The sequence below is a fragment of the Haemaphysalis longicornis genome, unplaced genomic scaffold (genome assembly GCF_048455015.1).
Source record: "Haemaphysalis longicornis isolate Haplotype H1 unplaced genomic scaffold, Haemaphysalis longicornis Haplotype H1 scaffold_10, whole genome shotgun sequence".
NCBI lineage: Eukaryota > Metazoa > Arthropoda > Arachnida > Ixodida > Ixodidae > Haemaphysalis > Haemaphysalis longicornis.
The window spans coordinates 121,237,268-121,250,680 of NW_027526204.1; the positions used below are offsets into that span (position 1 = coordinate 121,237,268).

General features: G+C 48.2%; 1 protein-coding gene across 2 annotated transcripts in view; it reads left to right on the top strand.

Moving 5' to 3' along the window:
* The window catches only part of LOC144159190 (uncharacterized), a 37,823-nt gene that overhangs the window by 3,109 nt on the left and 21,301 nt on the right, over positions 1-13,413 (top strand). For both annotated transcript variants that reach the window (XM_077690521.1, XM_077690520.1), the window contains exons 3-8: positions 296-503; positions 1,290-1,393; positions 8,108-8,340; positions 9,866-10,040; positions 11,367-11,538; positions 12,696-12,796. In XM_077690521.1, the coding sequence (XP_077546647.1) occupies positions 296-503; positions 1,290-1,393; positions 8,108-8,340; positions 9,866-10,040; positions 11,367-11,538; positions 12,696-12,796 (993 nt within the window). The remainder of the gene's footprint in view (positions 1-295; positions 504-1,289; positions 1,394-8,107; positions 8,341-9,865; positions 10,041-11,366; positions 11,539-12,695; positions 12,797-13,413) is intronic.

Here is a 13,413-nt window from a genome sequence, read left to right on the forward strand (position 1 = left end):
CTTTTTTTTAAAGCAGACGTTTTTACGGTAAAGGAAATAAATGTAAGGGCCAACATAGCTTTAAGATGAAAAGATCTCTTATTCGCAGAATGGTAGTAACATGTTCGATTATGCTATTTTTACAGGAAGGTACGTGAAGTTAGAGTTCTTATATAGAGAGAAATGTCTCATCATTTTATTAAAATAATATTTAGGGATGGTGTACTTACAGATGGAAACTGTGCAGTTACAATCTTTTTTATTGATTTTGGAGTCGTTTATTCACTGGGCGAATCTTTTTTCTCCGTGATTTCAGATCAATGGGACGATTCATCAGGAGAACACTTACGGGCATTTGGCGGAACAGGCAGTATCCGTGCACGCAGCTCTCGGAAACTTGGGCCTCTGTGCGGGCAGCAAGATTTGGGTCTTGGTCAGCAATCGCACGGAGTTGGTGCCACTTATTGTGGGCGCAGCGTGCGCCAATGTTGCATTCGCCTACGAGTACCCAGGATACGCAGCCGGTGAGTAAAATGCAGATAACAGCGTCAACATCACGTAATGATGCTGAGAAGAACAGTGTGCACTCGTTTGCTCTTTTGAACCGCCTGCGTTTCTTGGGAAAGCAAAGATGCTACACCTCTAATATTCCTGCTGACCACGAGCAGCGCAACCTTTGGAACACATTCATTATATCCCCGGCCCTGCATCGGGCTAGTTCAAGTCTCTTCGTCAAATATGTCTCTCTTGCCACTCAGTCAAGGCCTTGTACTCTGATACCAGATTTCTGCAGCTTTGTGCCAGTTGGAAGAATTCCCAGAACAATGTTAGTGTTATCAACAGGTAATGTTGCTGCCGAACATTACCTTCCCAATGCAACCCACTCTATGTTGCAAAAGCAATTCACTGGCTTGGGAACGTTACTTGGTCGAGAAGCTCAATTTTGATCTGTTGGAAGCGTCTCAATGTACGGCGATAGGATGTCGTAGTCGGGTGGGTTTCCTCGGTGGAGTTTCCGTCGCTGGCAGTCGCGGCAGCTCCAAAGGTATTGGGTGCGTGGAGAGTTGCGCGGGGCCAGTGGTGCTTTGCTTTCATTATTCCAAGTGTGCATGCTGTGCCGAGGTGCCCGGACAACATGTACTCGCGGCAGGTTTCGGAAATTTCGCCACTGAGGTGTGGAGGGATGACTAAAATACAATTTGGTTTTGTTCCGTCATTGCGTCTTTCTTTTTGCAAAGCCTGAGTTTCTGATGCAGGAAGTATGTCATTGAGCAACTAGCAAGTTTCCCTAAACCTTTTTTTCTGTTCAGATATCCTCAATGACTGGAAGACCGACTTCAATTTTGATGCACTCTTCTGCGAGTATGGAGATGCAGAAGCTTTCAATCTGCCGCCAAGCCTACCTTCTGTGAAAGTGAGCCCTAAGATTGCCTGTTTTATTATCACAAAACTGTTTACGGGTTTGCGCCCTTTTCGTTACAAAAAGATGTTAACTTTCGCAATCCGTGCACTCATCCGTAAGCAATTTTTTGAGTTCCTTGTTTTAGCTGAGTGTTAGCTGCGTTGGATGCATGGGAAAGACAGAAAGCGATGCCCACCGTGAATTCTATTACACAAACGATACTGTATGTTTTTTGCTCCGCTTTAAGTCTATGCCAGCCAATACTGTTGCCAATTTTAACGCTCATTAGATTTCATCTGCCGTTGTAAGTGAAAACCCCATTAAATATGTGTATATTGAGACATCAGTATATATCTCCATTTGCGTCAAAAATTTATTGGGTTGTACATACGAGAACTTCAAAATCCGCATCCTGAGCAACGTCTTTTCTAAGCGATGTGCGAGTATAAGGAAGATAATTAACCCGATCCCTAAAACGCGTTGTTGGGAAAGTAAGTGCATATTGATGATAATTGTGATGGACCTTTGAGACCAAAGACACACCTTTCTCCGAGAAGATTGAAATTCTCGGCAGCAGAAATAATGCAGGTCATAGAACTCTCAGCAGCTTTTCATATTAAGAAAAAAAGAGACGCATCGGTGCTGCTGCGTGCCAACAAGTTCGAGTCCTTTGAACCTTTACATTCATTGTAACTATCTTCCGTCCGTTTGTGCACTTAAAAGGGAAGCTTTAGTATTCTTACTGATGCGGCTGTAACGTGAAATACACCGGCAGGAAAGCCAAATTTTTCTGACAATGGTCGTTACGGAAATGAAAAAAAAATGTGTGCCCTTCCAATCTGTGAAGAAGGATGACGTGCGAAGCTGGGTGCAGTACAAGGACCACTGAAACAAAACGCGTTGGTTTCAAATGGGCGATTTAGCATATCTCCCAGCAAAATAGCTGTATGAAACTTGGAGGGCCTCGAGCTTTGGTAGGAGAGGGAAACATAGAGCTGTCTATTTAACTCCCGCGTCGTAGGCATCTCACGGTTTTTGTAACTCACCAAACCAACCCACTCGACCACTCAGGACACCTGACCTGTGGCATTGGGCTGTCTGACGTCCGCGTTTAGAACTCCCGCCAGCACAACAGACTGTTGATCACCGGCAACCGATAATGTGCGCGTCCGTAGAAGTCAAAGAAACTGTAGAAAAATATCGCTCTGGAAGCCATTTACGCTAAACAAGCAATATTTGCGCACTTCAGCGTTGCAAGCGGGCAAGGGCTGGAACTTGAGCAGGCTCAAGCTAAGGCTCAGATACTCGAAGGGCTGGACCTTGCGCAGGCAACGGCAGCGGCAGCGGCTTTCTGTGGTTTTCGCGCCAGTTCGCCCTTCTGTTCGGGCCGACGCTTCTTCAATTCCTCAAAGCGAACAACATCCGTTCTTCCCATAGCGAGACATCCGTCCTTCCCTGGGAGGCCTCGAGCTTTATTATGCTGGACAAACGTGACTCTCCTGTCGTAGGCATCTTACTTTCTGTGTATCAAACCACCCCAGACACAAACCGCTCGATTTTGGAGGACCGCTCACACGGTGCATTGAGCCAAATGTTTCACGTTTGAATCAACCACCGCCCATGTCTTCGGTAGTGACATGAAGCGCAGCTGTGCGTGCAAAACCCATTCCTGCCGCCCAGAACCCGTACACACGTAAATCGGCAGCCGAACATGGGCGCATACTTAGCCCGTTCTACATGGTGCGTTTTAAGTGCGAATGCACTTTATAAGCGACCCTAAACCTTCCACCGCCGGCGGCGGCGGCGGCGTCTGCAGTCCTCCTCTCCCCTAGCAACGGCGCGGAGCGGAGAGGAGCGTCCCTAGCAACGGCGCATGACGTCACTCCCCACGTGACGGCACGCCCTCACCGCTCCCTCGCGGTGCGGCGGTGTGCGCCGCGCGCATCCCTCTCCCTCTCCCGCGCCGTGACGTCACGCACCCCACCTCCTCTCCCCGGCAGCTGCCGTGCGCCGCTGCGCGCGTCTCTCCCCCTTCGCTCGCTCCTCCTCTCTCCTCGCTGGCTGCAGCTGCGCGCGCACCCCTCTCTCTCGCGTGCCCGCCTCCTCTCTCAGCCACCTGGCTCGGCGCGCTCGGCGCGGCGTACCCCCCTATATATGCAGCGATAAACCGCCAGACCTCCGTGGGTCGGCTCGTGCGCGCTCTCTCGCTACAGTCTCCTGCTCGCTCTGCTCCAGTTTAGTCGCGCGCGCGTCTCCGTCGAGAGCGGTCGTGCGATGGATATCCGGGAGGCAACGCTACCCTCAACAACGAATACATAGCATCACCCCGTGCATTCGCACTTAACCATGTTCACCCTCGGGGGAATGCTTGGGAGTTTTTTTCGTCTGCGAATTCGGTGAAACAAACAGTCGCACTTGGGAATTTCGTAATTCTTGGAAATGTCGTCTACATGGCCCCCGAACGTCGCAATTTTCGCACTTCAGAAGCACATTGTTTGCAGACTGAATTAGATCTGCCACAAGCAAAGCTTGTTTTAATTTTTAAAAATAGGTTTTATTGTGCTTCTGGGGAAGTTGTTTCAGACTGTTTTGCAGTAAATATGAGTTTATTAGCGGCTTTATGAATATACGCACACACAGCACAGAAGACAAACACAGCAAGCAACAATGGGTTCGTTTGTAGTGCATGCTTGCGCATTTTCTTGCGCCTCGGACGGTTCTTCTACGATACTTGTGTACTTCTTCCGAACTGCTGTGATGTATGAGACTTGCGTGGACACCAATTAAGCATTCGTTAACAAAGGCGCCCGACGTCGTGTTGTGAAAAGGGGTACGTTTGTGCTGGTGCGCCCGCGCTTACGCCGCGCGTATGCAAGCAACGCCATCTGTTTGCTAAACGTGCAAATGGTGGGGTGGTGGTGGTTGGAGTTGCGACGCGAAAAGGAAAAAAAATTCACTGTGGATATTTTAAGCTCGGCAGGGAGCTCACCTGCTTACAACCCAGTGCAGGGGAAGGGAAGTAGAGGGGGAGTGATAGGATAAAGTAGAAAGAAAGAGAGAGAGAGAGAGAGAGAGAGAGAGAGAGAGAGAGAAATGTATAAACATAGCTGTCAGTACTAGAATGCTGTCATTCCGGGCACATCAGTCAATCACTGCACTCCAGGCTACAGCCGCTGCGTAAGGCCGGTCGTCTCCAGGAAAAAAAGCAGATAAGCGAAGACTACCCGTTGGGTTGCCGCAGGCCCCTTCGGGAACAGAAGGTCCCTTATGCCGGCGCTGGGAAAGCCTCGGCGCTGGAGCGCTCGGTGGAGCTCTGCTCTCGGCCCCGCGTGGTGGGGGCAGAAGCAGAGTAGGTGCTCGAGCGTCTCCAGTTCGGAACAGTCCGCACATGTAAGGGAGTTCTTGCGCCCGTGTCGGTGCAGACGCTCCGCCACATTGCAGCAGTTGAGCGGCATGCGGAGAAGCAGGCGGCGGGGATCCCTGCTGATGCGTGCGGGCAACAACGGTCTGGGCGCCTGGCCGCTCACGACCCGAGAGTCAGGGTTCATCGTCTGCACCATGGGGGCCAGGGCAGTGCGGGCCTCGTCGAACGCGGTGGCATCTTGGGAGACTGGGGCGCCCTCCTGGTGGGCCTCCCTGGCGCAGGCGTCGGCGTCTTCGTTGCCCCGGGTGCCACTGTGGCCCGGCAGCCAGTGGAGCCGCAGGTCGCAGCCTCGGGAGGCCAATAGCGCAGCTTGGTTGCAAGGAAGCGCAAGTTACGGCCCCTCTACCACCTCCACGCCGTACGAGCGGCGTTCGCCGGGGATGCACGACCGTTCCGAAAATTTGGCACTTTGCCGCAGGGGTGAAAAAAGGTCGTTTAGACGCATGAGTGGTGCCGCATCTGCGAATTCGCAGGCAACATCGCTCCATGGAGAACGGGCTTTAGGCGTAATTTACACCGGCGAAAATGTCGCTCAGAAGACGTTTCAAGCTGAAGTAGAAACATGGGCTCACGCCGGCGTTCCAACCGGGCAAGTGGCTCTCCAACCAGGGAGTATTCACACCTACTATGCGAGGTGGAATTTGAGGCGGCAACGGCGGTGGCGGCTTTGGGTCGTGTTTAGCGCATTCGGGCTTCTGTATATTATCCGCAATCACCTGACAACGCCACTAGCGCTGTTGTCAGCCGATTACGCATCTTGTGAAAGAGGCGTGGTTGTTGTTGAGGGGAATCACAGTTGTGACAGGGGGTCAGTGGTCGCTAGGAGCCTAGCAGCGGCTCAGAGTAAAGCGACTTCACCGGAATGAAAACTGGGTGGCGGGGGGGGGGGGGGGGGGGGAGGGGGGGTTGGATAAACATACAATGATTAATTATGTGGTTTAACGCACCTACGCTACACAGGTAATGAGGGGCACCTAGGGGAGGGCTGCGGATCACTTTGGCCACCTAGAGATCTACGCGCGCCGAAATCTCACACACGCCGGCGTTTTTACTGCGAAGGAATATGTACACCCCCTCCCCCGTTTTTATTCCGGCGAAGCCAATTTACTCGGCGCCTATCAGGCGCTCCTCTACGCTATTGCCGACCTCTCTTTTGGCTGATATTCCTCTCGCCACCACCCCATACCTCCTTCACAAGGTGCACAATCGGTTGACAACGGCGCTTGCGTCGTTATCAGATGATTGCGAAGAATAAACAAAGCGTGTATGGGCCTAAGAACGATCGAACGCCGCCATCGCCGTTGGGCCTAAAATTCCAGCTCGCCGAGTAGCTGCATATTCCGCCTGTTGAAGCGCAACTTGTCAGGTTTTAACGACGGCGTGAGCCCATATTTTTTCTTTAGCTTGGAAGGCTTTGCGAGCGACAATTTCGCGGGCGTATGTCACACCTAAGTATTCGCCCATCACCGTTGACCGGTTTATGCTTGCACGGGTTCGGGTGGAAGGAGGGCGTGCCTGCACAGCTGGGCTTCATTCCTATACCGGTGACATGCCCGTTTTGCCGGTGGGGGATCTAAACGTGGACGTCTCATGGCTCAATGAGCCCTGTCACCTGCCCTCAGTAATCAAGCGGTTTGGGTGCAGGTTGGTCTGTTACACAGACAGTAAGATTCGTGCTATGCGGGAGGGAGATGGTCAGCCATATATCTGTCCGCTAGAATAAATATGGAGGATTCCCAGGTTTTAACTAGCCATAGGACGGACGCATGTCGTTCGCTTTGAGGAAGAAAAACGGAATTGAAGAAGCACCGACCCGAACAGGAGTGCGAGTTCTCACGAAGACAACGAAGAGCCACCGCCATCGCCATTGCCGCCTCAAGTTCTCCTTGTCGAGTAGCTGTGAATCCATCTAGAATGAACAGCAACTCACTTTCTTGGAACGCAGATGTAAGCCACTATTACCTGTTCAGCAGGGCTTAGAGAGCGACATTTTCAATGGTGTCTTACACCGGTTGACTGTTATACGTATAAATCAGTTTCCGGTTTACGCGTCCAGCAGTTTGGAGTGGAGGGAGGGGTGGTTAAGGCGTGAATGCGTAGCTACAAGTTTCATGCGCTTACCGTACTGATGACATGTCCGTGGTGCTGGCGGGAGGTTTAAACATGAACCATCACGCGGTCCAATGCGACCTGTCTCGGGTCCTCAGTGGTTTAGCGGATTGGGTTGCGGGAGTTACACAATCAGTAAGTCTCCTCCGACACGGGAAGGAAACAGACAGCTCCACATTTATCCGCTTGAATGAAGCTGGGGTCCTTCCAAGTTAATTAAGATAATTGCATATGAAGTATGCTCAATAACATATAACAAACTTGCTTTGTTCTGATGCACTCAGTGGACTGCGTCTAGCTTCACCGGTAATCTGTGTTCACAGAATTGAAGGGCAGTAAGTTGATTTTTCGCGTATTTTGACATTAACTGCTTGGAATTAAGAGCGCTTGCGGTGGCTGCAATTGAAGCTTGGCCCTTTTGCTTATGATGCCGGCGTCTATTGACATGTTTACATGGTGGAACCGGTTTAAGAGCGAAACATTTCGCTCTAAAAGCCCGTTAAGGTGAACAAGTGTACTCAGGATGTATTTGCAGCTACTCGACCAGCTGGAACGTGATGCGGCAACGGCTGCGGCAGCGGATTTTTGTTGTTTTCGCGTCCATCCACGCTCCTTTTCGTGCTGGCGCTTGTTAAGTTTCCGCTTCTCCTCCAAGCGAACGACATGCGTCTTTCCCATAGCGACTTAACACCTTGAAGGCCTCGAGCTTCAATCTAGCGGACACACACGCGGTTGTCCCTTTCGCTGCCCATTCTAAGGCATTTTATTGTCTGTGGAACACTTCAAGCTAAACCCAAACTTGTCAATTGCGGAGGACAGCCGACTGGGCGCATTGAGCCATGAGACTCGTGGAGCGCCCGCCAGGTATCCACCCGCGAACTAGAGCGCCGCCGGACGGCAGCCTCTGAACTTCGCATAAAAAAAAGTCAATTTAGTGCCCACCGCCGGCTTTAATAGTACTATTACTTTTCAAAGTCAAGTTAAATTATGTTTCTCGCATATTTTACATACCGCAAGTGCCTATATAACCACGTGTAAACGGACCATTTGACCTCTGTAACGTGAACGTTGGCATCCTTAGGATCTTAACGTTCGCACTTCGGTGGGTGTTGCTTAGATCTCCAAAATTGTGTTCAAAAACCTAATGCCTAATTTAAATTTATTCCATTTCTTATCGCCTCCTTATCGCCAAGCATGTCATCGTGTTGGGGGCATCTGCTGACAAGACTGAACGCATCAGTGACGGCGCCTGCACCTGGGAAGAGTTCCTTCGCATAGGCGAAGAATCTCGAGTTAAAGTCGAGCCACGTATCGAGTACATCGAAGGACAGTTCTGCTACGCTCATTTAACCAGCGGCACGACGGGGAAGCCAAAGATGGTCATTCACTGCCACGAGTCTCTTGTGGCGAATGTGCAAGCAAGCAGGTGCTCGTTTATTTCATTTGGCATGGACACGTTTTGTTTTAATCGATGGTTATATGGCTACAGTTTCGCGTATTGTTCATTCGTGATGCAAGAACTCTCGAGACTGTCCGGTATTTTAAAGGGAAGGTGTTTGAAAATGAGCGTCTTGGTGTGTGCGCGGTCTGCACGGGGTCACCACTTTGGTGGTGACCAACTGTTCGAAACATGATTTGGACCACAAGTTTAAATATTTTATCACTTGTTTGTACATTTTGAGAAGGGTAGTTAATAGTAGGCAGCTTTCGCAACTTTGAAGCTTGACAAAGACCTTAAGCTTATACGCCCCATCACTTGGACATGCATGTTCAGTACATTAATTATCAATAAGATTTTCAAGATTAGTGAGTCGAAATAACAATGCGTGCGTACTTGTATGCACCTTTCTTACTAATAACCGCCGTCAACGCTCAAGCAAATTAAGTTTGTTCATACCTTTTCCCTAAACTCAACGCCACCTCCATGATCGTGTGCAAAGAACGCTTTGTTGATCCATCTTCTTCACAGAGTGGGTTGACTCATGATTGTTTTTGGTTGCTGCAGAAATATGTCCAGTGATTTAGTCTGGACGGGAATCGCTTTATCTTTAATGGATTACAACGCACATCATACCGAGCTCTAAGGATAGGGAGCCCCACGAAACTAGAATTTTGCATGATCATTGGCCGTGATCATTTTTTTCGAAATTTTTTTGTGATGGTGGAAGCTAATACTTTGTATTGAAGTTAAATGAATTTAAATTTTGACTATTCAGCTTTAGAGGCAGGTGATGTAGGCATGTGATTAAGGTTATAAATTTAAAACGCGTTGAGAGGACACATGGCTGACATTAACAATTGCTAACCTAAATTTCAAAATGTCCCTACGCTTGCAGACATTTTCCTGTGGATGCAAATTTTTTAGAAAAAAAAAAGTTGGAAAAACTAAGCCACAAGCGTTATTTTGTGCTAAAGTAGAGTGTTAGACAAATAATAAAAGCGAAAAATGTTTTCGTGCTCGAAATCCTAAAAGATTGCCTATTACTGGGTTGATAAACAGTGAATCATAGAAGGTTCAAGTTAGTGTACTGCTTAAAACCAAAAGGCGTTATACCTTATGATTCTCGCGTAGGTTCAGGCACTCGATATGTCATCACCCAACTTCGCTCCAGCGTCATACAAAAAAAAACGGCACTCAGGAATTCCAATCTTCAGCGCCCAAAACCTAAACCAAGAAACCTCGGTCATAGGGAGAGGTGGCTGTACACACCAGTATAGCGTATGTATCCGAAGTGGTTCTCAAAAACATTACTTCCTTTTCGAAACTTAAGGCAGTAGTAGGGGTTGTTAGAATATACATCAATGTTTGCGCATTTACAACATTTACGTTCTTGGTTCTGCTCGGATGTTTTTCAACCTGTTTGTGTCATCCCCGGTGGACGCCACATTGGTATCTCTATGTCCGTTAGAATAAATTTGAACATTATGATGAGTAGAAACAATATTTCCAGTCACCCGCGTCACATGGGCCTGAACGACAGGGACTTCCTTCTGTACACGGGCATACTCGGCCATGTTTATGGCCTTTTTGACTGTGTCTGCAAAGGCATCGTGCAAGGAGCGTCTACCGTCTTTTTGGAGTCGCCGAACACTAATGACCTCCTAAAAGCGCTGGAAAAGCAAAAGGTGAGCTTCTCTTTCTCTTATAAAGCAAAAACGATGTGGGTGAGGGAGGCAGGAGCGATGAAAAGAAGAAAGGAGGGAGGGACGGAAAGAAAGAGGTAGAATATTGCTTGACAGCTTTTTTTCGGCTGTGCCTTGTAAATGCAACTAGAGGGATACCTGGCGGAGGTGACTGCTCGTGGGACCACTCCTGCAGATTCATGGGGTAACTCTCAGTCACGACAGGACGCTTAATTGTTTTTAATGTGTTGCATTCCGTCAACCCGAGAATTGCAGCGTGTAACTGCTACATTAAACAAAACATGCAGAATAGGCGAAGTGAACTCATTAATTCATCTTGCAACGTAAATTTAGATGTTTGGTTTCAGCAAATTAACATTAGACAAATACAAATATAACAAAATGTACAAATAAACCAACCAAATCTATTACGTGCACCTTATACATTGGCTCACAAAAGGAAGACAAAATAAAAAGCCCCAAAAAGGCGAACCAGATTTTTTGAGCGCTGCGTATCAAGCCTTTATATTTTGAAGTTCCACTTAAATTTTGCCGATACAGCTGGCTTTATTGGCGCTTCAGTGTACCTGCAAGAATAACCTTATTTTATGTTTGACGCCGATGACACGTTCTTTTTGTGCGGTGCCTTGCAAAGCACACAAACATTTTTTTACTTTTTGCACTTTCTGGTATTTACTCTGAGGACCGCTTAAAAGAAATCAATATGTGCAATACTTTTTGGTAGATACCTAGGAACTGAATTCCTCGCCCTCACGAGTCTGAATATCGGCCACAGGGCTACCGTAAAGCAAAGCCCGGTGTATCTGACATGTCGTATACCAAGCACGTCCGCGTGTCATGCTCACTGTGCTTTCGGTTTTTTGTTTTACAGTTAACATTTGCAAGTTTGGTGGCGACATGAGCTGCGTGTCCCTCCGTTTCCTGTTTAGCACTCCTAACTATCACCGCCATTTTCATTTCACCATCTTTTGCCTCTTACTCAGCCCTGCACTGGCTTTGCATTCCATTTCTCTGCTACGTATATACCCCTATAGCAGCAACGCGAAGCATTTAAACCCGCCCGAACAGGCAGTTTAACCCTGGCGACCACATAGGCATGAAATCGCTTTCTCTCCGCGCGGGCTGTTGCTGTACTGCGTCAGAAGTGGCTGTACTGCGTCATCTTCATCGTTCGCGCTCACATTCACTCCTCACCTCTAAATATGTTCCACCCTTCTATTTGACAACGTCGAGGGTCTCTTTGCTTGCGACAAGATTTGTCTATTTCTTATGCAAGAAGACAATCGGTGGAGGACATGTCTTCCACAGGTATCCGCACTGGCCACAGTTCCCTACGAGGCCCAACGCTTGCTGGATCATCCACAGCGAACCAAGCATGACCTTAGCAACCTGCAGTACTTGATCACGGCTACAAATTACATCAGCGAAGATCTCGCAAGGAGGCTTTTCAACGACCTCAAGTTAAAGAGCTACGCTCAGCGTGAGTTTCATTATTACCAAGAGTTGCCCTGCAATGAATGTAAAACAGACGCACTCTATTTTATAGCGACCGCATCCCCGAGGAGATCTCATGTTAAGTGTAGTAAGAGGTCTGACATTGTTCATATTGTCACGTGGATATTTGTCAAGCCGCGATCCTCTGCTTGCGGTGTGTGCGATCGCCATGCAGTGGTATATCCACAGTGAGTGATACGTTTCGTGCTCCTTGGCCAGCCAGGTGTTCGAAGACGACAACGTAAATGTGTGGGTCCACCGCTCGCGGGCCGGACTGATTCAGCCATCTTCGCTGAGACTCGCCGTGCGGCCTGTACTCTTCGGTGTAGCGCTACGCCTAATAAATAGGTACATATCCATTTTGCAGCTGTCTACACCTCCGTCTACCTAGACGCATTGTCACGTGGATATTTGTCAAGCAACGATCCCCTGCTTGAGAAATATCCACGCGAGAATATGTACAGGACTTGGCGTTCGGCTGCACCGTGATACAGACGGATCACCAAATTTCTTGCAGTAGCCGGGGGACCTTGCGGAAAAGGCATGTAAATTTCGACGAACTGAGATGTACTTCGAAGCTTCTTCATTGTTTTCTGATTTATTGATCGCTGAGTTTAACGCGACCACGTTACATCTGGATATGAGGAGCGCCGTAGCGGAGGGCTCCGGATAAATTTTGACCACCTGGCGATCTTTAACGTGCTCCGAAATCTCGACACACCGGCGTTTCGCTTTTCGCCTCCATCAGGAAAGCAGCCACTCCGGCCGTGCTGAAGCTCGCGTCTTTGCGAGCAGCAGCTGCGACGCCATAGCCACTATGCCAACGCTCCAGGTCCTCGTGGCCAGAATTTCTCACATTTTGTAGTCGCTGCGAATAGTAGCGCTAACTATATTTCACTTTAGTACAAATCATTGTTTTGAAAGCGCACAACCATGGGATTTGCAATAAGCTGTAACAGGTGCTCTGAAGCCCATGTGTCACGCATCTAGTTTTTGAACTTCCAGATACAACATTTTAGCAGTTTGTGAAATTTTCTCTGGGAATTTTTTTTTGCCGGCAGCTAACCCACAATCAACAATAGCTAATCAACAATGGAAGCCAATCCTAGCTATTGCAGCACTGTCATTTCCATTTTTCCGCAGTGTACGGGCAAACGGAATTCATCTTCGTCACGGGTGGTCTTCATGATGCGCCACCAAGATACGGCTCCATTGGACGCCTCGGAATGGGTGTTGAAGCCATGGTAATGTCTTTTGTGCAGTATTGTGGACAAGTTCACGCAACGCGGAGGAAGTTTCAGTATCTTTGTACATTACATCCTCATTTTCTGACATCGCAGTTGCCGATGTAGTGAGGTCTTCTGTACTGATGAAGCAATCAAGAATGATGCATGACGTTCTATCAGTTCGAAACTATATCACGTAGATTTATTTGAGGTGAAAAACGCACCACAGAAGTTTTCTTATCTCTGATTGAGGGTTCGGCATGTTAGTCGAAAAATATATTTTGCGGCATGTTATTAGTAACCAAGCTCTAATAAACACCTTCAGCGGGTAAATAGATTCAGTATATATGTAAGACATTATTTTAAAGCACCCTTCGCAGCCCTTTCTTGCTCCGCAAAATACCCCAAGGTTTTAATTGTGAATCGATATTAATCACACAATTACATCCACTCAATCTAGTCCGTACAAAAGGTCAGTTCGCGGGTAATGCGAAAAAAATCGGCAGAAATTCGGAGAATTATCTACTAAGGCGCAACATTCTTATGCCGCTTGTCTGGAGTGCGAGTACTTTACAGGTAAATTTTTTTTTTCAAAGTTCTGTCTGACCAATTATCCCCATTTACGCTATTTATTA